At 23.9% G+C, this 27193-nt stretch overlaps 3 protein-coding genes across 8 annotated transcripts; 1 reads left to right on the top strand and 2 right to left on the bottom strand.

Annotated features, from left to right (window-relative positions):
* The first annotated feature begins 37 nt into the window (after positions 1–37).
* LOC113550918 (RNA-binding protein 41-like) lies at positions 38–24868 on the top strand. Of its 4 annotated transcripts, none has more exons than XM_026952879.1 (8): positions 38–97; positions 231–397; positions 527–694; positions 767–1031; positions 1213–1521; positions 1598–1748; positions 2508–2644; positions 24849–24868. In XM_026952879.1, the coding sequence occupies exons 2-7, from the start codon at positions 243–245 to the stop codon at positions 2594–2596; spliced, it is 1137 nt and encodes a 378-aa protein (XP_026808680.1). In that variant the 5' UTR covers positions 38–97; positions 231–242; the 3' UTR covers positions 2597–2644; positions 24849–24868. The 4 variants fall into 4 exon arrangements, with proteins under 4 accessions (XP_026808680.1, XP_026808681.1, XP_026808678.1 ...); XM_026952880.1 differs by lacking the exon at positions 24849–24868 and adding an exon at positions 15534–15691; XM_026952877.1 differs by lacking the exon at positions 24849–24868 and adding an exon at positions 15528–15691.
* LOC113550922 (acidic phospholipase A2 PA4-like) lies at positions 4568–11145 on the bottom strand. Of its 3 annotated transcripts, XM_026952884.1 has the most exons (7): positions 10563–10715; positions 10380–10458; positions 9526–9665; positions 5912–6051; positions 5681–5840; positions 5173–5304; positions 4568–5099 (listed from the first exon to the last, which is right to left on the bottom strand). In XM_026952884.1, the coding sequence occupies exons 2-7, from the start codon at positions 10383–10385 to the stop codon at positions 4964–4966; spliced, it is 714 nt and encodes a 237-aa protein (XP_026808685.1). In that variant the 5' UTR covers positions 10386–10458; positions 10563–10715; the 3' UTR covers positions 4568–4963. The 3 variants fall into 3 exon arrangements, with proteins under 3 accessions (XP_026808685.1, XP_026808686.1, XP_026808683.1); XM_026952885.1 differs by lacking the exons at positions 10380–10458; positions 10563–10715 and adding an exon at positions 10982–11145; XM_026952882.1 differs by having other exon boundaries at positions 10380–10715.
* On the bottom strand, positions 20585–27193 carry LOC113550921 (apolipoprotein D-like). The gene is made up of 5 exons (XM_026952881.1): positions 27058–27193; positions 26012–26162; positions 22769–22985; positions 21931–22082; positions 20585–21114 (listed from the first exon to the last, which is right to left on the bottom strand). Exons 2-5 carry the CDS (start codon positions 26138–26140, stop codon positions 20839–20841), a joined length of 774 nt encoding a protein of 257 aa, XP_026808682.1. The 5' UTR covers positions 26141–26162; positions 27058–27193; the 3' UTR covers positions 20585–20838.

The following is a 27193-nucleotide window of genomic DNA, read 5'->3' as shown; positions in this document are numbered from 1 at the left end:
TTAAACATTAAATATTATTTATTTAGAATTTGTCATTTGAGACTATTTTTAAATCTACTGTTTAAGACGTTGTGTCACATAACAATATATTGTAATTGTAAGTAAAAGTATTACCTACCTATAAATTCGTATTTCTGATACCTAAAAAATATATATATATTTGTCATACCCATACAATATTAATATATTCATTACCTAAATTATATTACTATATTTATTTTAACTTTTAGTTGAAAATCAATATGGCTGCAGTAAAAAAAAGTAGAGAAAAACATTCTACAAAATACTTGAATCTAACTGATTTTGAACGTCTTGAAAGCCATGTTGAGTCTGAAGGCGATTTGTTGATAAAAAAATTATCCTTAAAACAAACTGATAAACATTTAACCCTAGAAAAGTAATAAACGTTTATAAATTGAAATAATTACAATAATTTATGCTTTTCTTTTTCCTAATGATAATAAATAATATAAAATTAGTTTGGTAGAATTGAATTTAGGTATTTAAATACAATTTTTATTTCCAGGCACTTGAATCAAGAGCGTGATTTTATTACCAGTCATGAATACATTTCCATTACCGAAATTACTAAAGGAGAAATTACATTGCCAGAGTTTTGTACTAAAGTCAACGAAGCATCTTCTAATAAATTAAATTATAATGCTAATCAAAAACCTTCGTTAAAAGTTTCAGAGTAATAAGAATTATTTTTATAATTTTTTAATTTTAAACTAATTTTTTAATTTCTTTTTAATTTCTTTTGTAGTTGTTTGAGTCGTCATGAACGGGAATTAGCATTATGTGTGAAACCAAATAGTACTGAAACTAAACTTTTAGAATTTGCTTTATCGTGTGAAGCAAATGAAATTCCTAAACTAAATAATACATGTCCTATTGATCATCCAATAAATCATCTTAGTCAAATACATGATGAACAATTTTATCATCTCAATGCTTCACCAATCAAAACATCAAAAATGATTAGACGAAAACGAAGACAACTACTGCAATCGTTTAAAAAACCAATTGAGGTGACTTAATTTCAATAATTAAAACTTACTTTTTATTAAAATCAGATATTTTTAATTTTTTATCATTTATAATTAACATATATTTTTATTATAAATTAAAAACTAGAATTTAAATAATAATTGCAAAACAATTACAATGAATTTATTATTGTGTTGTGTTAACATTATATTTTTGTTTTAGATACCTGAAAAACCATTAAAACATTATTCTAATCCTAAATCTCTTTGGGATTTAAAAGAAGATTGTACAGCAAAGTCTGGTTTAAAATTATATACATGTGATGCATCTAAACGTACAGAGCAGTGCATTGGTGTATTAGAAATGGCAAATGAAAAAAATAAAATTAATGATTTTTCTAGCTCTATCAATGGTCAGCGTTTTGTTGCTAATTGCACTCAAGTTCCAATAAATAATTATACCAAAATGAATGAAGATCAATTGAAAACTTTACCTTATTTTCAAAACTATCAAAAAGGAATCCCATCAAAAGTGAATAATAAAATTGTTTTATTAAATTATTTATAGTATGCTTAAGATAATTTTTTTATTTAAATTTCTTTTTTAGATATTGTATGTAAAAAATATTTCTAAAAGTGTCAGTGAAAAACATTTGATATCTGTATTTGGAAAATACAACAATTTACAAAATGCAGATATAATTTATAGATATATGAAAAAAGGAAAAATGAAAGGACAAGCTTTTATTGAATTTGAAAGTAATTTTTATTTTTATAATTATTAAAAATTTACTTATATAAGTTTACTTGTAATTATAAATTTAATTAAAAGAATTAATTTTTTATTCATAGAGTTGAATATTTAAATTGTGGAATTTACTAATATACTCTATTGAAATAAAAAATTATTGAGGGACCTCGCTATGGTTATTATTTAAGGAGCATCATTTAGATAATTTATAATCTCTTCTTAGCCTCTTGGGATCTATATGTTAATTGTAATGATTATTAGTGTTAGTTCACTGTGCGGGTACCTGCTGTAAATGCTGACGGATGCCATTCTCGTACGCACATGTCAATAACTCGATAACAATAAAAATTCACTATAAAAATTTTACCATAACTTACTTATTAATTTGTCAAAATTAAAGTTAGTTTACTACCTATGTCTAATCTTAATTCTGATGAAATCTTTAAATTTAACAAAAACGTGTCTGTAGATTGTATGAAAAGTTCCGTTGTTAATTTTAAGGATGGTTTGAAAAAATTCATATTTTCAAGTTTTTATTAACACTTCATTATAATATAAGATTTAATTTTTACAAAATATTCTATACAATCTATAGACTATTTTCTACAGAATTCAAATTTTTTTCACAATCATAATAATCGGACACCTTAAACTAATTTTAATTTTGTCAAAACTTAAGATCTTTTAAGCTAAAACTGACGGCAGTAAGGAGGCCCCTTAATAACCATTTGTGCAAAATAAACTATTGATTGAACAAAAATATTTAGAAATTGAAGTGGCAGAAAAAGCATTAGAAGAAAATCTCGGACTTATACTTGAAGAAAAGCCATTAATTATTCAATTTGGAAAGAAATAATTATTGTTGATAATTTAAGTTACAAGTTCAAGTTCATTTTGAAAATATGTAAGTATAAATTGTAATAAATAACAATTTAAAAAAATTATATGTTTTTTGTTATTATTGTTTGTTTAAAATATAGAACCATAAAAATTATAAAATTTTAAGTATAAACTTAATACTTGATAAATGCATCAAAGGTGTTCCAGAGTGTACAGTGCCTATAATATATCTGAGTGAATAGTCTTCTGACCGTTTAGTGATTTTACCCCTATAATAACTAAAATTTTAATATTTTCTACATAATTATCTTTAGTTTTTATACATCTTGTTAGAACTTGTTAATTGTTATATTGTTCAAATTACATACATATATGATGTCTTTACCATAAAATCACCAGACATAAGTTCAACTAATGATAAATAGAAACTAGAAAGTCTTAAATCTTAAGTACTTGTTATAGAATTCGACTTGAAATAAGTACCTATTCAAAATTAGCTGCCATAGTACTGCATAATTTTTATAATTTTCTGATATCTCAAAATCATGATGCATTTACATAATTAATTTTAAAAAATGTGAGTGTGTGTATTATTTAATTATAATAAACGGGTTATAGACCCTTTAAAATTATTAATAATTGCGAGTACAGTAAGAATAATTATTTAATAAAGTAAAATCATAAATTAACAATAAATAGTTACAAAAAAAAAAACCAAGTGGTGCATAATGGTAAAAAATAATAATTTAAACAAGTAAATTTAAATTTATGGCCCTAAAAAATATGTAGTATAACTTAGTATTTAGTGTTGAAGAGTTACTTTGATTGCAAATGTATATGATTTTCATTTACTTTAAACACAAGCTTGGTCTTTGGAAAGGTAAAATCATATTAATCATATTTAAATTTTTTTTTTCTATTTTAGTTGTTATATAGTGAAAGAAATAAATTATTATTATTATTTAGCATAATAATGTATTTATTTGTATTATTAAAATAAAAACGTTCTAAGTTCTGACATATCTTTTTTGCAAGATATCTAATTATTGAAGAGGTTATTTATGTTTGTTTATTTATAAAAATAATGCAATACACAAATCTTAAACATTTACTGTTGAAAAAATGTAAAATTAAAAATTGATTTAAATATCATGTTTTACCAATCTCTTATTTCATTTAATAATTACACAACAACCAATAATCTTATAGATATAGAAACTCTTTAACTTTTAAATAGCATTTATATTTAAATTTTTCTTAAATGTCATTAAAATTGCCTATATTGAATTCCTTAAATTTGCTTGCAGTTGTCTTGATATCGTATATTAATCGTAAAATGATTATCCCGCGTTGTGGATATGCAACCAAAGGTGTAACGCTGTCGTCAATAGCGTTCGTGTTCATCAATAATGTATTAATTTATTGATTTATACATATTTTGTATCTACGGACTGCGGGTCATGATAATTAATAAGCATGACATAAAAATAATACGCTATGTTTAAAACAAATGTTGCTCATGAACACAGATAGATAACAACTATATATGACGTACTCGTGAATCATGATATACAGGCATACAGCGAGCTCACCTGGTATTTACCAAGATCGGTTAACGAGTGGTTCTGGTCGTTAGTTATAAATTTAGAGTATTATACATAATATGCGGGAGTGTAGGACTCGAATCGAAATAATACAATTTTTTTATTTTCCTAGTACTTCCTGACGTATTATTTTCGCGCTAATAACTTATTGATTTCGCACGGTCGCACTAATCGAACATGCATAATAGTTTAAAATACGAAAAATTGGACCTAAAACCTAATTTTTAAATGTTTAAAATTCTTACATTATGATGTTCTACAATCCTACACTAATTTGTTAAAAATCCGTACGTTGATAGAACCGGTATAGTAAATTTCATGTACAATACCTTAAGAATTAAAATCACATTTTCTGATTTTCATAATTTTATTTTTTTAAATCAACAACTAATTTTTTTAGTTTTTTTCGAATGGAAATTACAAAAGATTGAGTTTTTTAAATTAATTTAAAAAAATGAAACACTACTAAACATCTATCCGCCCGGAATTAGATAGTGACAGATGCATCTTCTATGATTTTCAAAAGTATTCAGCTGGATTGTAAATTATAATGAATGCGAAGAATCCCAAAAATATATTAAATTATTTGTCATTTATTTGTATAGACAGTACAAACTACGGGTACAATTTCTTAACAATATAGTAGATATTTTTATTATTTAAAAATACTATTATGTTTTAATAACGTGTATATTGTATAATGTAATAAAATAAATGATAATAATGATATAGTAAATGACCAGTGTATTAAATCGTTTAAAAATTAAATAAGTATACATTCATTTTAATGCATAACGCACAAAATCCATTACAATTTTTGTAAAAATATTGAATAGATGATCTGTGGTCAGGATATCCATACTTCTACCTTGTTGATGATAATTTGGTATTATTTCAAACTTTTGGATACATCCCCTAAGAATACAATTTAAACAAATTAAATTATTAAGTTTGAATTATAATATTTGTGTTTTTGTTTTTTTCTTACCCAAACAGACATTCTTCTTTAAAGCACATCACTTTTACTATATTAAAAAATATGACACCCAATGTGTGAGCAGTGGATGTATTGACTTTGTTTAAACATTGCTGAAATTTTCCATCGCATTCGCAATGAGATCTGTAATGTAAACAAATTATTTTTTTAATTTAATCTATAAAATCTATTGAATCTACCAAACAATTATTTTAATTAATAATATTAAGGTCTTAACGAAATTTTTTTAATATTTTAAAATTTATTTTAAAAAATACTGAAAATTTTAAATTTTAACTTTTCAAAAGTAACAACTAGATCCAGTTTAATGTGAGAAACCTCCATCAAAGTTGAGCATTTTTGTTACTAAAAAAAGTTTTTTTGGACACAAAAATAAAAATAATAAAATAAATATTTGCTACGCTTATAATCTAAATAAATCAGTTATTTTTATTGTAAATAGTAAATTTATTATAGTATAGTAATAAGATACTAGAATAAATAAAATTAACTAACTTACCTAGTATAAGGAGAAGTATTACAAAGATTGAAATAACATTGACCAGTTTCTAAAGTTCTGGTACAATGATCATGTTCTCGACAACAAATATCTTCATCACGATAAACTCCCAGATCTGAATAATTTTTAGCAATATTACCTGGCCCACACCATTTTGTTCCTATTAAATAAAGTATTATTTATCTGATTTCCTTGATATTAATGTCACTTTATATTTTTCATTATTTTTACCTGGATATATGAACTCAATATTTTGACACGGGCCTTGTTGTGTACCTTTGCATATTTTATAGAACAACTCTACTGATTCAACATACATTGATTCATAAACAAATAAAGGATTTGTTTTCAAAAGCACTTGTATGTCATTCCTATAATATAAATAAAATACAAATTACCTACTCGTTACACTACTGCAGTGTAAATCACATAATTCTATCTTAAAATGTGGCAAATTAGCCTACACTACACCTAACTACACTCAATTACCTATCTCCTTTGCTGTAAATTAGATGTCGAGTAGAACTCGTTATTGAGTAAATCATTATAATGAATTCTGTAAAATTTTAATTCAATGATAATCCACTGTATACAATGAAAAACGATTCTAAGTTAAGACCGTCTAAATTTTGATAACCATGGCTACAAAATAATTATTTTAAAAATAATGAATAAAAAATAAAAATTTTCATTTTTCTTTAATTTTTTTGTTTATTTTTCGCGTTTATAAAAAAAGTAATAGACTTTTTATCTTTTCAAAGTACAAACTAGATCCAATTTTCTATTCAAAACCACTCTCGAAATGAAAACTTAAGCATTTTATTGACTATTATCATGTAAATAGACATAAAAAACGTTCATCGTTGTAAAATCGATACATTAATGATTAATCGTTCTGCTCAAAATGTAATTAGATAGGAAGTACTTATTTATTATTTATTTATTTTAAGGATGTATCCTAATTATTACAAAATTTAATAAGTTTTATATCAAGTTACAAAAATTAAAAGCCTCAAGTGATTTATATGACTAAAACATATTATCTTAAAACTCTAATTTTATTAAATCTTCTAAGTGCTTATAAAGCTACAATGTTCCTTGTTTTTGCAAGTACTTAGAATATAGTATTATATTATAATATATGTTTCTTATCATAGTGATTCCTGATATATATTTTAGATTTTGAGCAGAAAAATGAATCTATTGATTTTAAAATTACGTATTTTTTTTACTAATGAAATAATGTATTGAATTTCAATATTGTCTATTAAAAGTGTTTTTTTGGAAATAAAATGGATTAATCAAAATAATCGAAAAATGGGTAGTAATTACGCAGCACTAATTACATTTAAATTTAATCAAATCCGAAATTTTTTATAGATTATGAACGGTGATATTTCGATTTTCAAAAAGGGGTGGTTTCTATTACACAATTGGATACTAAGTTGCTACTTCAGGGGATAAAATATAAAGAGTTCCTAAAAGTAGATTTTATAATCCAGGAAAATAAATTAAAAATAAGAAAAACAGAAATTTTTCGCAAATTCAATTTTCGACAAAATTGATTTTGTTTTTTTAGTGTAACGCATTGAAGTTAGAATTTTGACAACATTCGTCAAAATCGGAAAAAAATATATTAACTATTTTGTTTCTGGGAATGTATAATATCGTAATGAAATACACTTATAGTGATATTTTATAATAATTAATAAAAACACACCAATATTATTATTGTTTTGAAAAAAATCACAAATAGTTTAATCATAATATTAAATATCTTTAGAAGTATGGGCTGACATATCGTTTCTTCCTCCGAATCGTACTTCATATAGGTTATATGTATAGCGTGATTGTCGTGATTCATTATTGAATTCAAATTTAAAACATGTATTACTGTGTTCTATTCAACTACCTATTTATGAGTACAGCAACCTAATATACAGATTTACAGACGTATAGCTGATCGAGTTTCCTGGTTTTTTTCTTTTATGTGAATTTTTGAAATAAACTTGAACAAAATTAGTAAAATATGTTCTAAATTTTTAAAGTTTAAAACTAATGAATTTTGTTAATCGCAACTGCCATGCATGAAATGTTAAGAATTTGACTATTGTACGGTAATTATATTTTACGCATGATTGTGTTTTCCATGACAGATATGTCTTCTTTAAGGTTAGTCTTTGTTAAAATATTAATACAAAAATGTTTAACTTTTGTTTATAAACAAACAAATTTTTCATTAATTAAATTAAAATTAATATTTTGGTAAATATAATTATGTATACAATTAAATAGCATAGTTAACTAAAGTTATTAGTTCATTTAAATATTTATAATTCATTAATTATTACTAAAAATTATTTAAATATAAAATGCTTATTTTAGTTTCCTAATAATATAATATATACCTAAACTATTGTACGTTATATTTATATATCTAACATGAATAATTATCTTAATGAATTATTTTTCTTGCTAGTTTATAGAAACCACGTCTGAAAAAATATAAAAAAAAAAAAACCTATTATATAATAATTAGTCTGCTATAAATTATGCGGTGAAAGAATATAATAATTTATAATATTTTTTTACCAATTTTAATTTAATTATTGATACGATTTTACTATGTTTAAAATGATATACTACAAATATATAAACTAGGAATAAAAAGATAGAACCAATGGTATCAATTAGACTTTTTCTAACTTAGCAACTTCGTAATTATTTATAAAATTATTAATTACATTTTTTTTCAATTAATGTAAGTTTTTAAATAATTATTTTCACAAAGTATTAAATAAATAAGCATTTGTTTGGAAAAACATATATCAATAAATAAACGTTATGTATATTCCTATTTGAAGCAATAAATAAGAGTTACCTAACAATATTTAGATTTGATGATTGTACTGTTGTAGGTGTTGCTAGTTTACTAGTGTTTAGTAACAAAATTTTGGATAGTTTATAAATTTGTCAATTGTTTTATACACATCTAATTATTTTATAATTGTTAATTAGTCTGTTAAGACTTAACCATTGTGATATATATATAAGATGTAAGTACCATAATAGTATTGGCATATTGTACATGATTAGACAAAAACATAGGAAGTGTTTTTAACAATAAAAATATTAAAATAAAATAAGATGTCATACAGTACAAGAAATGATATAATACATAACAAACAAATATTTGTAATTTTACATTTTGAAATTAAGAGCAGTTCACCTAAAGATAAATTGTTAATTATTATACTTGTTGTTATACAGTATTACTGTATACATGTAAACATCCTTGGGTCAAATTATTGTTTTTACATTTTTTGTACATTTATTTATATTTTACTCCCTCTTAAATAGAGAAACACATTGTTCTTGTTCATCACGATCAAATCTAATGAAAATGCATATCTTGTCCTCGTAAAATAGTTTCACCTGATGAGGTATTATACTCTTGGTCAACAACCATTAATATTAATTAGTAATTGCTCATTCGTAAAATTACCGGATATAGGATTAGTATCTTTTTGAGTGTATAACAGTGTTACATATATTTTAATTTAATGTAATATTGTGATGAATATTGTATTTTTTGCTAATTAAAAAATATTTATTTTTAAAAACAACATATTTTTTTTTTATTAGTGACATTTCTATTTTAGTAACAATGAGGCACTCGCCAAAGTTATTACAATTATAATTATTTTTAAATCGATATTTGTTATGAATTTAATATTTTTAATATTATTATAGTATTATCATTACTCTCTAATAATTATATTATTTTATATTATTATAGTATTATCACTACTCTCTAATAATTATATTATTTTATATTATTATACCTGTTATTATAAATACGGCAAATTGGACTTTTGAGTGTAATTTCCAATGCTTTTTTTCGTAATTTATCAACTATAATCAATGTCCCACTGCAGTTTGCCGACATTGCAGCAAAAAATAACAGTATGAGAATTAATTTAATCTAAAACATTAAACAATGAATTATATTAAGCAATATTCTAAAAAAATGAAATACAAAAAAACCTTATACATTATAACTAATATAGGTATGGATTTAATTTATAAATTATTTTATTATTTGTATTATTTATGCTATATGGCTAAATCAGATTTGTATTTTATTTTTTTCTATAATTAATATACCCTTAGGTACTATTATTATTTATATTTATTATAATAAAATAAAATTTTATAATATATACTTTTTGTTTCTTTTTTAAAAACTTATAATTTAATTTATTTTCAATTGATTTATTTGTTTAAAAATAATAGTTTGATACATTTTACAACTGTTTACATATTTATATAGATTGTTAGAATGCATTTATTTGTACTATCAAATTTATTCATGTATTTAGATGTATGTACCTACATATTTATGCTTGCAATATTTAAAGATTTAAAAAAAATATATTAATAATTTTAAAAAAGAATTCTTAGAAATATAATAATATATATGCGTTTATAAAAGAATGTATATAAAATAGGACTTAATTTACCTAAGATATAGTAATATTATTATAAATGTTTCAATATATTAACTGTTATATATATGTAGTGTTGTTTAAACATTAAATATATATTAGTCTATTAATATTTACTTAAAAATTAATTTTTATCGTTAAAATAACTGAAAATCTTATGTTAAAACACGTTTATAGTATTATTATCTTACCTTCATTACTCTAAGAAATGCATTTGTACTATTTTCATTTTTTTACAATTAAATTTATTTTGAATAATCAAAACTTGAGCTATAATTTAATCGTATGTTAAACACGAAAAAAATACACACACACTATTTATTAAAATCTCTTTAATTTAATATAAAGTTTTAACAAAAAAATTTTTTATAAACCTTCTAGTATAGCGTATTAAGCTATTATAGTTTGGTATATCTTAAATAAAATTGGCCCTCTTTGAATTGTGATGAGTTTATATGCACCTCATCGAAATTTCTGTACACGATGCTTTCGGACACCTAAACAAAACTGCTTATTGCTTATAGAGTGTCTGTTGACCTCTTACTGTTGCAGTTTGTTTTGTATAAAACTCAAGGATACTAAGAAGCAAGCACCTCCCTCCGGTTTTTGGCCTTAGCTGCAGTTATAGTTAGCATAAAGTCCTGCCGTGGTGGTCGCAACGTGTTTTATAGATAATATTTATTATTAGTAGTTCTATTCAAATATATACATGATATTAACACTTATTAGAAATAATGTCTTATTATGTTCGTAACTGTGACCAATCGATATTGTTGTCTCGTTCTATACTTACAGAAGATAACTAATTCAACTCGTTTGGAATACGGATTTTCCCAGTTTAATTTCTTGTCATAACTACCTCGGGTTGGCCCACAGGGTTTCAAAGTTGTGACTATCGTGATGTCTATTTAGCTAGCCATTCGTACATTAATTTTATTCTGAATATCCAATTGCCGGCGTTCGTTGACCTTCATTCGGCACGTGTCAATCTAAAACTTCTATTCGATTTTTAACTGCCTAAATAGTTTTAAAGTTCTATTATAATTAAAATTAGAACCACCTTTTATAGTAACCACGTAAATTTAAGTATGAATAATATTTAGCACTAGTTTTTATTACTCACAATTTGTATAGTATACGGCGAGTTACGTAGAGAAGCCGATCGTATTTATTTCATTAGAAGATTACATTATTGATTATATAACATAATATTAATGATTTAATTGATTGTCGTTCTCTAAAGAGAATAATTGTGGTGATGTACACCCATTAGTTAACTTGAACAATGTTAAATAATCTAACATTTAGATATAATATTGCTGTCAGTAGTATCGCACAGGTGAAACTGTACATGATTGTTAATTTTGGCCATCTGAAAACCAATCAAGAAAGTACATTATATTATATTGGGATGTCGGTCAATGGTAATTAGCGTATGGAATTGGACGGCTACACTTATTATATTATACATAAGGCGCAGAGATCTCCACGTCTATAATGATTTTAAAATAAATCGAAAAGGACTAATTGGTATAAACCTTTATAAAAAAATATAAAATGTCTTTTTCCTAAGCTACATTAATAATAAGTAATATTAATTATAAATATACTGTTATAGTGTTAAGTATTTTTTTAACATTAAAAGGTATTATAACTTTGCATTACATAAAATGTCACACGATGAATATTTCATTAAATTCGTTTACCTTGATTAAGATAATTTGTTATTCGAAGCCTAATGTTTACTATTTATTCACCTAAAATAAAAAAAATAATAAATGTTTAATTTTCACCCCGAGGAAGCTATTTGTGATTTTGAACGCATTCTCTTTCATCAAAAATCTTTTCTTCTTGTAAATCCACCCTTTTTTCTTATTCTTTTTTTTTTTTTTTTTTTTGGTAATACATCTCCCGAGTTATGATCTAAACACGAAATTCAACTTATCTTACTTGCTCTTACCTTCATCGCTAATCTTATTTTCTTCATTAAATTATCTAAATCTATTCAAACATTTTTATAATTTGTAGTACCTATTCAATTTTTTGCTTTGCTTTAAGTTATATTATACAATAATTATGTTTAACTTATAAAATCTAAAAGCAATTAAAAAAGTGTAATATTATTTATGAAAACAAAATAACCAAAATACAAAAACTGTAGTAATGCAATTTAAAATATATTAGATACATAGATAAATAATAACTACTAGATACTATTTAGTAACTATCTGATAAATGTATTTTATTTATGATATAATTCATATTTTGTGTATTTTAGCTATAAAGCTAAACGGAAAAATTGTTGAATATTGTTGTCAAATTATATTAATTTAAATTAACCAAAATTTATCAATACATTAAAATAATTTGATTAATTTAGTCATGGCTTAATGTCATATTACACCACCAATGTTAGGTACATAAATTCATAATTTATTAATTATTGTTAACACGATTAAATCTACTTTTCTGATAAATTATTATATCAATAAATCCATTACCTACAATATTAAATGATTAGTGATTTCTTCTCAAATGAGTCGACAAACCAATAAACAATCATTATTCGTTGTTTACGTAATCAACTATATATACATTATAATAATATACACGCTACATGCATACTTAATGTAGTATGTTTAAATGGGAGGTAAATAAAATTAATCTAAACAGGTTTACTAACATTAATTACGTTAATTTTTTTTTTCCATAGTAAAACTATTCTATTTTGTACTTATTACCATGTAGGTATTTATTTATATCGGAACTAAGCATTATAGATGATATAAATTATGTTGTCTATTGGTGTATACATTATATAGATATTTTAATAAAAGGAATACTATATAATTACTTATAAATGGCGTAGATAGATAAAAATTGAACCAATATGTATTGCATATAGATTATCCTTATTAACTATACTTTTTGATTAACTTGGGAGTTTTAGATTCTTTCAAAATATTTTGAATCAAAAAATTTGATTTTTTAATCTTCAACATTAGTGTGGTTTCTTGTAGAAAATTTGACTTAATTGATACTTGGGAAAGGAAGAAATTTAAGTTAACCACGAAAATGTAATAATTATATTATGGTTAAAAATGCATTAAATTATTCAATTTTAATATCAAAGACATGAAACGTAATACAAGGTTCAAACAATTAAAAAAAACATATAAAATCGAAGATATCATCGATATATATTGGAACTTATAAAATGTTTATCATATTTGATATTGATTTTTTTTAAGTTAAAAATTTTACTTTTATACAGTTAAAACGTATAAATATTGAATAGTTGTATTATTTTATCGACCTCCACAAGAATAGTACAGGTAATACGTATAAAATACTATTTTTCTATAAAAATAGTTACAGGTAGTTGATTTACATAAGTTATAGGTATATTTATTTCCTAATACGCCCCTGCTACCATTCATAGATTAATTTGTCATTAGTTATTACAAGTAAAATGAATAGCGTAGTATGTCGTACTTAATCTAACTTACGGTAACCTGTAAGTGAACATAATAGCGATGATAATTAATATTAATTGTTTTTATATTTCTATACAATTTAAGTTTTCATAAATCTAAAAATGTAATATATTATTAATATTTTACTAAAATACTGAACACTTACATAATATATAGTTCGATTACAAGGAACATAAAATTATTAAAATGGAAATTCGGTATTTTTTTACTAAAAACTATTATATATAAAGGTACTCACGAAACTTAACAGACTGTTACTTCTTTGAAAAACATTATACTTGATTTTTGACTCTCTAAAACCTTCATTTTGATATAAGTAAGATATTGTGAGATGATATTATATATTAAATGAACACAAATTGTCAATGAGATTCTGAAAAATTAATTTAACATGCAGCTAAAGTCCTTATAACGCGTCATTATTTCAAGACGACCGTGAATAAAATTAGTTCAGATGTTTAACGACAAATACAAATCGGAAATGTATATACACATGCACATACACACACGAGTATATACGTTTATAATACAACATACATTTAAAACCTTCATAGTTTAATAATATGATATTATTATTTTTTTATTCTATCCGCAGTCTTTTGAAATAAGTATCGTTGCCGTCGCTTCGTACAATGCTGTTATTTGTGTACCATGATAAATTGATAACGATAAGTTACCGAAAAAATTATTGCCTCCCCCGATTCCAATGTAGTTATTACACGATCAAGTAAGATATACTCATGCTACATCATACACATTATACGCGTATTTATAATTGGTTCTATATAGGTATCTGCTATTATTGATGTATACTATACTAACTATACATTTACACTATACAATTATGCAATTACGTTGCAATACAAGCACATATGTAATTACACGGCTTACGCATACATATTTGATACATAAATACAAATTTTATATTAATTATTATATAGATATATGAGCATGTTTGATGGTTGCAACCTATTTAATTCGATTTCAAAATTTCCCGATTTATAAAACAAAACAGCGTCAAAATGTGTTGTGGATATGGATGAACGTAAATCTTCCTTACTAATAATTGTATGGAATGTATATTAGGTATATATTACGATGTCAGTGAAAATCCACGAGGATAATAATAATATATTTATTATTTATATTGTACGACGAGTACAGCCTAACGATTAGATTGTACCAAATGACTTATAAATCCACATTGTTGTAAAAATTATTTTTGTTTTCGTCTTTTCGAGCAAGTACCTAACAATCGGTGGATTTTTTGAATTATCACTAAATAGATTCACTATTTGTATGCAGTTTACTGCTACAAGCGTACGTATACTATCCATTCGATTCTACAAAGCAATCTATTAAACTTTGTTTACTGATTAATTCAAAAAGTTTTTAGTTTTTGTGTTAAATCATTTTTTTTTTTAATTTTTAATGTTTTAAATAAATAATATTATTAATTTCATAATCCTAAGTAAAATATTTTTTTGAAATTATTCAGTCTTTGATACAGAAATGTATAAAAATCGAATTTTTAACGATGTTATGTGTTTATGGCTTATAAAATTATAAATATTTAAATTTTAAAATTTAAATGAAAAGTATAGTGAACCAATATTTCGCGAAATACACTTACACCAATCAACTCCATTCATCTAAATTTTAAATTGTTATGATAAATAATTAACTACTTTATTATATGTATCCAAATATTGCGATAAATATTCTACTATATTTTCAAGATATTAGTGCATACAACAATATTGTATATTGGATCCACCTATATAACTGTTTTATTTGTATATCAGCATATTGCTTATAATTAAATAATAAAAATGTTGACAGGAGCAGTCTTGCAGTGGATATCATTTGTATTTCAGAATCTCAAATAATTCCATTCGAATAGTCAAGCTTGGTCAAAAACCTAATTTATAAATTGAAAAATATTTATACAGGTTACAGGCAATATTTTTTTATTTAATTAAATAAAAATTGTATTTAATAATTTTGTTTAACCTGGCTATATATTTATCCTCCATCCATTTCCTGACTTAATAAATTTAAAATCTCATATTAATATAACGTAGCTTACTAACCTTAAATGTATTTACATATCCATTATGCAATATATTATATATTTTTATACTTAGGTACATTGACTATTTCTGGTAATTATGTATACCAAGAAAACAAACATTTAAAAATAAAAATACTTCAATGTTAATAAACAATTGGCTAATTGATACATTAATAATTTTCGAAAATATTATTTAGATAAACAGTTGTTAGAGAAGGTAATCCTGGTACACTTAACTATACATAATAATATGCATCTATGATAACTTTAGTGGCGAATCTAACAGAAATTATCGAATACCTATGCCTAAATTAAATGACCTATTACTTATCTAGTGTTTTTAACTCAAAACATTATAAATATATTTAGGTACATAAGCTGCAGTCGGTATGCTCAAAGACAGTATAGGACTCACCTTAAATCCACCACTGTCGAATTGGGTGAATCAACAAAATAGTTTTGAAAATGAGCAAGTAGATAACCGCTCTGCGGCTGTACGATTGGTGTCGAGTGTACCTTGTTGTAGTCACTGTAATGGATGTGTTCAATGTGGATGCAATGGTAAATCGATATTCATTAGTTCATTACACATAAAAAAAAACTATTATGATCGAAGACGGTTATCCTATATTACTAAGCAAATTATATGATATGTTCAAATTGTTAATATTATTATTTATTTTATTCATTGTAATATGGTATATTAAATACATTTTCGCTAAAAACATCATATAGGTATATTAAATATTTTTTTAGGTATTATATTACTATATATTTACATCAAATATTATTTTTTATTATATGTTATTAGTTTTTGATTCAGTAGGAATCGCACTAATTTTTCGTAAAACGTATGAATAGATTTGCTGTATAAATAGGCAATAGCTAGCAATTAATCGAAATAGTTTGAACATATAATTTTATAAACAAAATATAATAGTATATGTTCACGTTTTAAATATTCTAATATCCTATTTAACAAAAAAATATTATTAAACAGTACATTTAATTATTCTAGTTATTTACTATTCATGGTTTTAAGAATCAAAATTATATACCATTAGGTTTTGCTTTACTCCCTGACAAACTAGCCATATTTATTTTTATTATTATATTAGTTTATAGGAGTCAACACTATCTTTTTTAGGAAATTAACTAAATTTGTAGAAGTTTACCATTCCCCGTCCACGGGTAATATTTTTGAATTAAAACAAAATAACTAAAACCGTTATTTTTCGTTTAAATATCCGATTTCATTGAAATTTGAACTTGAAATATCTAATAATGCCCTTGATAGCGTTACTCTTCAAGGATTGATGATGACATAATGCATCATGATAAAGTATACTGTATCAACAATCAATAGCCTGAAGACTGCAAGTAATTGTAATACGTTTAGTCAACAAAATACCTATATTGAAAACTTTTAGATTCTGAGCGGAACCATCGCCTGTTGGATTTTGGAGTAGTAAAAATACTTCAATTTTCAAATTAGACCTAATTTGTACTTTGAGTAAAAAGAAAAAAAATGGGGAAATGCTAAATGGTAATCTTTCAGAAAAACAAGATTTTGACAAAATATTAATTTATAAGTATCCCTCATCGATGTCATGTATCTTTCTCTAATATCCTAACCTATACCCATAATGGATAGACTTGAAAACTATATTATATCACGTGATTGTATCTTATAATTTAATACTTAACACGATTTCTGTCCGCAATTCCGTCAAAAAATGTGTTTTTAAGTACACAATATTAATGATGGATTTTTATGTTGACTTAAGAATAATAGTATTTTAATAGAAAATAAAAAAAAACCTAGTAGATATAAAGATTATATTACAGTTTTAAATACCTTTATTGAAATTGATATGTTGTCACATTCGTTCTGCAGTAAAATGAGTCTATAGAATTTAGTGAATTTACATTAACGATCGCATTTGTCGCGTCGGTCTGGCGTCTTCAACTTTTATTGTCAGCATATTATCAAAATGAAGAATTTATATGACAATATATTATTTAAGTATAATACTTTTACATTTAATCGTGTTAGTCTAATTTCTGGATGTTAGGAAACAATATTTCAAGAAAGCATTTTTAATTTGGTATAGAATCTAAAATTCCATTTTGATTCTTATTAAAATAGGTGTATGTATTTAATACTATTATAGTGTTATTATAACACATACTAGAAACAATAGATTATATTTATATACCTATACCTATCATAGGCGGTGATTTGGGGGTTAAACCCTTCCCAAAAAAATGATTGAACATTTTTCAAAGTATTAAATAGATACCTATTTTACAACAATATTGCTAAATATAGCCCCCCTAAAATTCAATCAAATCTCCGCCTACGATACCTAGCTATACATAACCATAATGTGAGAAACATGTAGCCGTATAGGATAAGTGATGAATACGATGTCAAATCATATATATGAGTACTATTTATGTTGTATCCATGATGTAGCTACAGTAAATTAATAAATAATAAAGAACTATTTGTACAATTGATTTAACACTCTAACGTAGCTTAACGTAGTTGTTTATTTTTCATGAATGTTACAATCAATATTTAATGCATATTAAAAAAATCAGAGAATATAGATTCAAAAGATTAATAAAAAATATATATTATAAATATTAATGTTTATTAATAATAAATCGGTTTTAACTATTGATTTATATATTTATATCCTTCATTCATTTTAGTCACAAGGATAACATTGATAACTATGATACACTTATAGCAACTATAGCTGACTTATTTCCCTGCAACATCACGGAACTACGCAAGTTACCGGTCGAATTTACAACTTACAAAATATACTTTTTCGGGGAATATATATAGAGAGAGAGAGTATAATATAATGTAACCATTTAATTGTATTTATAATTATATGCTAAGTATAATATATCAGATATCTATTGTATATTAATAAAATATTACCTACATTGTTTCAATTTTCTGTAGTACTTTAGTAGATATGTCTGTATGTCACTGACTGATTTTTTGTAAAACCATTTTATTATTATATAATATGCGTACCCCATGCGAATAGATCAAGAATACCTAATATCAATTATTAGAATATCATTTTAATATTTATTAATTTATAATTTTTAATTACCTACTATACTCACTAAAATATATTTTTTTGAACTATTTTAAACACATTAAAAAAAATATATTTTGTAAATAAAGATGGACCCTGTGACCACGGCCCGCCTTGTCTCCTCTTAATCCGCGCTTGGTCAGATAGTATGGTGTATGGTGTATAAAAAATAATAATTTTTTTCTTTGTTTTAATTTTTAACAATCAGCACTTTGATCTTGTAAATAATGTAAATGTACTTGTGCTTACTAATAATATCTAGTACAATAATATTGTGAAATTCTTGAAAATAGAAATGGTTGAATTGATTAATTATGATGTTTTAGATTTAAAAATAGATACCCATAGCGTAATGTATAGATAAATAGTATCGTTATCATTGACTATAGAATATCAAAAGATAATGACTATTGTTAATTATTACTTATTAATTTTATTTTTATTTGTTATTTATCTTTCAAATTTGAAATTATATCATAAGATATATAATTTATTTTTATTATTTCCTTTGCAAAATGACAGGGGCCACCACTGCCATATATATATATATATATATATATATATATATATATATATATATATATATATATTATTTTGTAAATATGTAACACTATTATATAGTAACATTTAAAATATTTGTCTAAAAGATTTTTTATAAATCTCCATGCTCGCCCACGCCGAAGTGTTTTCATTAGAAGGTCTCTTTATCATTTCTTTGTATTATAATATAAAGCCACTAATATTTTACAACACACAGTTATTGTAAAAATATATTTACAGATTATATAATAAAAAAATTAATATTAATAAAAAATAAATATAATATATAATAGGTACCTAATAAATATTTATTTTTTAAAAAACAAAATATATTAATTTTATTATTCAATGTGTATTTATGTTATGTTATATACAACGCATAATATAGACTGCAGGGATGGCAAATCCATGGCACGCGAAAAATTGAAATATTTTACTATAATATATAATAGGTAAAAATATTTTAAGCATATGACTTTTATCGGTCAATAACGATTATTCAATTTTATCTGTAGATAAAATAATAATATATATAATATTATGTTTAGTATATTGTTTACGTTTATTGAGACAAAGCTGCCAAAATATATACATTTATATTATTATTATTATTTAATCATTTTAATTTACAGATAAAATTGAATAATCGTTATTGATCGATAAAAACCGTATGCTCATAATATATACCTACCTCAGTAAACTCTAATCAATACAACTACGAATAATATAATATTTTTCATGGCACGCTCGAAAAAAAAGGTAATTTTTGGCACGTAGTGTTCAAACTAGTAGGGGTTTACTGGTGTATAACAACTGTATTGATCTAGTTAACTGTAATACATATTACATAAACGATTACTTTTTATACATAAATAAATATAATGTGACTACATTTAAGTATGTTTATTTTCTTTTTGTTGATATAGACAAATATTTAATGAAAAAAATAGTAGGTATGTAATATATACATGTGAAGGAAGGAAAATCTGAACTTTAAACTTTAAACGCTTTGGTCTAACCTATTTATTGGTAGGTATTTTAAGCTTATGAAGACCCAACCAAATGAATTGCCTATGATATGCAAAGAACATACACAACTGTAAAATTTAAAAATTAATAAATTAAATAACAATTTATTATATTTTTCAGTTTCTTTATATTTAATGTCGATACACAAATGTATAGTTAAATAATTAAAATCTTATTTATAACAAGTGTACAAACTACAATTATTGTAAAGTAAAATAATAAAACTATACCAAATTAACATTTTCTGATTATCAGTCGTAGATAAATTTGTTGTAACTTAGGTGTAGGTATAAATATATATATTCCTGATTATTAACTACAACAAAAATAAGTTTACGTAGTATGCAACTTTATGTAATAAAGTTTATGTTATTACAATATTGATCTATGGCATCCACTCAACGTCACTGTTAGGATCACCTTTGTTCTCATCTGATTTACTCACAGATTTTATTATTTTTTTACCACCCTCGATCACGTACTCTACACCATCGCCAATTTTCGATCCTACTTTACGTACCGCCTGACCAATGTTCTGTGAACTAAATGTTTGGTCATTGATTTCCACACGCATCGTTGTGTTCAGATGTGAACAATTGTTCTGATCAACAATGGTTAAGTCAAATGGATTTACGTTGCTTGAAGCAATGCGATTGCGCACCTAAAAGAAAGTTTAAACATTATTACACTTAGGTACATTTGTATAGACGTTCGTAATTGTTATATGGATATGGAGCCTAGTAGCCAGAATGTATGCATTTTTTAGAACAAATTGAAAAACTTTCAATTTTTCGTCACAAAAACAAACTTCTTATAATGTATAGTTGTTATTGATTGAATAGGGACATATATGATTAGATAAAAAATTATCATTCTACATCACGAAAAACTAAGTAATCTGCATCATAAAGAATAAACTTTAAACAAGAACCAGTGCTTGAATTGGGACGGAGCTCCTCTACTATTTATTTTTTTTACGTATCCCAACTATATTTTTTTACTTTAACGGGGATAGCACTAACTAATATCCAAAATAATTTTTATTAAAATGTGAATTTCAATTTACATCAATTATATAACGAATTTTACGATTTTTAATTTCAGAAACAATTTAATTTTGTCATCAATTTAGTTTATTGAATAAATTATGTAAGTATTTTGATTATTATTTTTTTCTACTATAACATGTAGAACATAAGTATTACTATCATAATATATTATAATTGAAATTTAAATACCTGTAATAGCTGAAAAGTGATATTTAAAATATAAGTAAGGTTGTAGAGGGGGGATGTGGGGGCAAAACCCCCCATGGGTCTGAGTTAAGTAATTGTGCATTTGAGATGCAGTTTTTAAATCATTGGATTGAGCTCCTCTACTTATTTTTTCACAATTCAAGCACTGACAAGAACTATATGTGCCACTTTTTTTAAAAATTAAATATACTTAATAAATTATTTAAATGAAAATAACTAACCTTATCTACATACTGTTTATCCAAAGTTTTTGATCTAGATAAAATCGTCACTGTATGTCTATTACCAAGAGGTATTTTTTGACAAGAAAATATTCCTGCGTAATTTGTGTAGTCCGTTGAAAATACAACAAACGACGCTTTACCCGCAACACCTAGGAGTAAAAATATATATTAATTAATATATTCCAACAAGAAGGTTTTCAATCCTTATTTATAAGTTCAAATAAAAATTATATAATTTTTACATTATTTTTACGTGTAAAAACGATTGATTTTAAATAATAATTACTTTTTTAATATATAGCTAATAATTCAAATAATAGATTATTTAATATTGTACTAATATTAAATAATTTTTTTGTAATTCAAGTACAAACTATAACAAATATTGAAACAAGAAGAAAACATATAATGTGATTTATATGATAAGTGGATAAAAAGCATAATAAAATAATTCATTAAAAAGTGATAAAAAAAAAACAATGACGTTTTCTATTATTTATAGATATGTAATTATTATTGTAAAATATCACGATTTTATTTGCGCTTCAGATGTCTATTAGGGTCAAATATTATTAGGTGTTGCCGTGTTCGTAAAGAGAATACGTTTTTAAATAGTGGATACCTTTATCTATTTATATATATGATCATAATAAAAACATTTGGCTTCATAGCTTATACGTAGTTAACTCACTAGTTTAAGGTTCTGAATGGAGGGAAATTGCATAAATTAATGAAATATTTTAAATATATTTGAAAAATAAAAAGACTTAATTTTTCTTATTTGTTTTCGATTGAAATATCATATTACTTCAAAAAATGTCAAACAGTTACTTACTTAATGGAAAATTAACTATCATTCTCGAAGGTAAGTTAGGATCTGCTTTTAGATTTCCAATATAATGGTAATTATTAGATTTTGCAACATTTATTATTGAATTTTCGCTCATTTGATCTAATTTGTATGAGTTAGGTTCGCCTGTTTTTTCAAAGTTATATTCAAGACACCGACTTGACGTTGATGTTTTTTGGATTGCATACCATTTTCCTAAAAGCTGAACAAATATAATACAGTTAAAACTAAATGAGCAAAATGGTAAAGAAGGTATAAGTGTATAACATAGTATAACCATCGGGTAACATTGTAACAATATAATTAATTTTTAATATTGTTTAATAAACTCATACAAGGTGTATTAGGAAGGTATAATAACGATTATGACAATTTTAATTTTAAATTACATTTGAATGTATCAAATAATTAACATGTATAGTATACAAACGTACAGTGTACTCACACCATATACCTATTATATACAAATGTGCATTATGTGTATAACATCTATAATAATTAAATAATAGCTATATTGTATTATCAAAAATGCAACTAACTTTATATTTATCTATAATATTAGATCTGTTAGGGTTGGAATTGTATATCATATTTTTCAAATAGTTGGTACAATAGTTCCGTATGGGGTCTGAAGGACTGAACAGCAGAACAGCTTACACACATAATCACATTTAAAATAAACTCATTAAAATTAAAAAAATTGTAAATTTATCAAAAATTGAACTTTTTGTAGACTATTACGAGTACGAATTCAAGGGTAGATTGGCACACTAAGAATTCAGTAGTTTTAATGGTTTTATTTATGGACAATTAGTGGTTTTAATTTTTTAAATTCTAATTATTATTATTGTATTTATTAAAACACTCATAAATATTTTTTTGATAAACAAAACATTAATAAACGAACTATACACCATTTCTACCTACAGATTATATAATATATATTATAGTTTATATTATATTCTAAACATATTTACTAATTTATTAAGTTTGGTTATAAGTAGCTACTAAATAACTTAATAGTTAACGATTACCAATTAACAACTTAAGTAAATAATGTTTTTAAAAAAAATGTAATTTAAATACTTTCATTGACGAATTACAAAAGCGGTTACATATGCCTTAAACGGAGGCAATGCTGTTTATTGTTTAATAAAATATACACTTAAACGAAAAAATAACAAATATATTATATTTAATTAAATATTTTAAATTAATATGATTTTGTATTAATAGAATGCTGGTTCCCTAAATTACAGGGAAACTTATAACACGTTTTTAAATATACACATTGTATATTTACTATATACATACGTTAATACAATTATATTATATGGCTTACAAATAGTCACAACAATGATACCTAATCTAATTTGATTAATTCAATAAAGATAGTTATAGTTTATAAATTATAATTAAATATAATATTATTATATCAGCCTATAACTTGAGTACCATTGCTTATCGTATCATTGTCCATTGATGAAAGTATGTACAAAAAATATATTAGTTTTAATACAATTAATAAAAATTAAAATGCAAATTTATACAAATCTAAGCGCTAAGACATATTTTATAACCATAAATTAAAATATACCTATTTAAGTATAATATATTAATATATTATGTATCATAATTTCTTAAATTTTACTTTCGTTAAATATTTCTACTTAACCACTTAGGTATATAACTACTTATATCAGTAGACAAACATTCAAGATTTTCAAATAAAAGTTGAGACTTTATAGTATAACCTATATCATCGATACAATTTAAGTTGAAATAATGAAATTTAAAACAAAGAACAGAACCAATTTACATAATATTATTATTTTATTATTTATACATACATACCATTTAAACATTATTGTATTTACTTTATATTATTGTATAAAAGTCTACATTTTCTCAATATTCCCAATAATTATTAATATATAAATATTAGCATTACTTAATACTAAAAATATATTGAAACGATCGTCGATAAGCAACAAAATAATTTATAACAAAATTGTAAATATTCAACTTATCATTAATTTTACATATTGTTTTGTTATTTATTTAGGTAAAGATGAGGAAATGTGAAGAGTGTTGAAATTATGAATACTTAGAGTCGTTTTTTCAAGAAGTAAAAATATGATCTGTGCACTGACACGATTTTTTAAATCATAGACCTACATGTAACCTGGTTCGAAATTGTTTTTATTATTAAGAATTCCCATGCATAGGTATAATTATAAGTGTATTATTCAAAGTTATAGTTATGTAAAACAATAAATTTAAAAATGCTAACTTAGAAAAAATTGTTTATAAGTCATAAGATACAAAAATTTTAAATTTCAAATTAAATATAATTTCCTTTCACTGGAAAATAAATTAATAATAAAAAATATAAGAATTTCCCATTTCCAAGAACAACAACCAAAATGGGCGAATTAAGTTCCTACATGAGACTCAACAGGTAAAAAAAAATAAAAATACATGTGTTATTAGTTCGGATACAGAATTCATTTTCGCATCCCTTATAATTTGATCATTCTTCAAAATAATGGCACCTTATAAAAATGATTGTTAGTGTCAATTATGCCACTGTGTACTTATGCAGGGGTTCTTGCTTCCATTGCGTCAAAAAACCATCTTTGATTACGTAATACACTTTAAATATTATTATATTTATATTATTATTATTTTTATTATTCAATACTATACGTATATTATGTATTTCTAAATTTCTTTAATTTTACACGATACTCGATAGAATAATGTTAGGTATACTTCAGTGGCATAATCAGCTTTTTTTAAAAGGGTGGGATATATTCATTTTTGACTTGTCACAGATCCAGGGCCGTATTTACGCTTAGGCCCATGAGGCTCGGGCCTAGGGCGGCAAATTTTGTAAGAAATAAAAAAAAACATATAAATATTTTACACATTTATGTAATTGCGTAAATTAATATTATATAATATTTAATAGTAATATAAATAATATTTAATATTATATATCATTACAAAAAAATCCAAAGGGAGGATATGACACCCTGTCCCTCCCCCCCCCCGTGAGCATGCCGTGTATCTATATTATTTAAGGTTTATTTAATTATATTATAGTAACTAGTTGAAAACAAATATAGATATATGTATCAATATATCATCAATCATCACATCATATTAAGTTAATCACTATAGCCTGTATAGTATATAGTATAGGTATATTATATTATGACTTACTTTATCCATTGAAAAATCAGCCATTGGTTCAAGAGTTGGACATTGGCCGAAATGATATGAATGACATTTCACAGAGTACAGGGATGAACAGCTAATCATCAATACAAGAGCAATTTTCAAAATCCCCATTATTAAAAAAAAATGTAAATATCTATAACATATTAACATATTTTAGCTACATATTAAATATCATCTCCAGTAATTATAAACTAAATTTACAAAAATTACTTTTTATAAATGTAATGTATTAAATTATAATACTATTAGCGGATTCTATTGTATACCACTGTGTAATATAATATGATTAATATGTATTATGTAGGTATAGATTTCTTCCTATATGAGATAACATAAATACATTCTAGTTGTCCTATCTACTATTTGCATTCTTTCAAGTTTCATTATATTTATATAGTAAGTATCTACATATTTTATTGTAATTTTGAGAATAATTTTATAATTATGTAATGTTTTTAGTGTTTTTTTAACCTTTATACCTGGGTATTTCAATATTAATATAGATAACTAGGTTTGTGTAAAATAAATAGGTAGTAAATTAGTAAAAACAAAGAGTTTGACTCCCGCCATAATTTAATCATTACGTAAGTAATTATTACATTGATATTAAAACAAAAAAGTGCAATTCAAACTAACTATGATCCATAAGCCTGAATAGTATTACGCTGTTCTAAAAACTTAAAATTTTTATTTTTACTGTATTCAATCAAAATATATTTTAATAAAAATAGTTCTCGTAATATTATTTAGAATAAGTAATGACGTAATTATTATTGCTTTTAATACATTTCTACATATTTTCAACTAATATTTTCTACTCGTTAGTATAAACTATAGAGTTATAGGTATATTCAAAAATTAAAATATTTATTTATTTATTATCTCTAACCTGTATTATGACTGTATAATATTACTATATAAATAAAATATTTTAAATATTAAAAATTGTTTCAATTACAAATTTAACTTACTAAGAATATTATAAAGTATACTATGGTGTGAAATTTAATGATTTTTGATGTACTTACAAAATATATGTGTACAATTGTAATAAGTTTAAGAAACGACTTCCTGAATCGTAATATTATGGTGCACTGGAACGTTCACAAACAAAACGTCTAGTTGTAAAACTACGTGTTATATACAGTTGATAGGTCTTATTAC

Source organism: Rhopalosiphum maidis, chromosome 2 (assembly GCF_003676215.2).
Source record: "Rhopalosiphum maidis isolate BTI-1 chromosome 2, ASM367621v3, whole genome shotgun sequence".
NCBI classification, from domain to species: domain Eukaryota; kingdom Metazoa; phylum Arthropoda; class Insecta; order Hemiptera; family Aphididae; genus Rhopalosiphum; species Rhopalosiphum maidis.
Note: the sequence above shows the minus strand (reverse complement) of the source record. Positions and strands in the feature narration are given on the sequence as shown.

Coding starts and splice junctions, on each gene's coding strand:
- LOC113550918 (XM_026952879.1), top strand. CDS start 243: ATGGCTGCAGTAAAAAAAAGTAGAGAAAAACATTCTACAAAATACTTG. Junction 695..766: donor CCTTCGTTAAAAGTTTCAGA/GTAATAAGAATT, acceptor TTTCTTTTGTAG/TTGTTTGAGTCGTCATGAAC. Junction 1,522..1,597: donor AAAAAGGAATCCCATCAAAA/GTGAATAATAAA, acceptor TTTCTTTTTTAG/ATATTGTATGTAAAAAATAT.
- LOC113550922 (XM_026952882.1), bottom strand. Junction 6,052..9,525: donor TGCCGTATTTATAATAACAG/GTATAATAATAT, acceptor TTTATATTATAG/GAATGACATACAAGTGCTTT. Junction 5,841..5,911: donor TATTGAGTTCATATATCCAG/GTAAAAATAATG, acceptor TTTATTTAATAG/GAACAAAATGGTGTGGGCCA.
- LOC113550921 (XM_026952881.1), bottom strand. CDS start 26,140: ATGGGGATTTTGAAAATTGCTCTTGTATTGATGATTAGCTGTTCATCC. Junction 22,986..26,011: donor CTGATTTTTCAATGGATAAA/GTAAGTCATAAT, acceptor ATATTTGTTCAG/CTTTTAGGAAAATGGTATGC. Junction 21,115..21,930: donor ATAAACAGTATGTAGATAAG/GTTAGTTATTTT, acceptor ACTTTCTTTTAG/GTGCGCAATCGCATTGCTTC.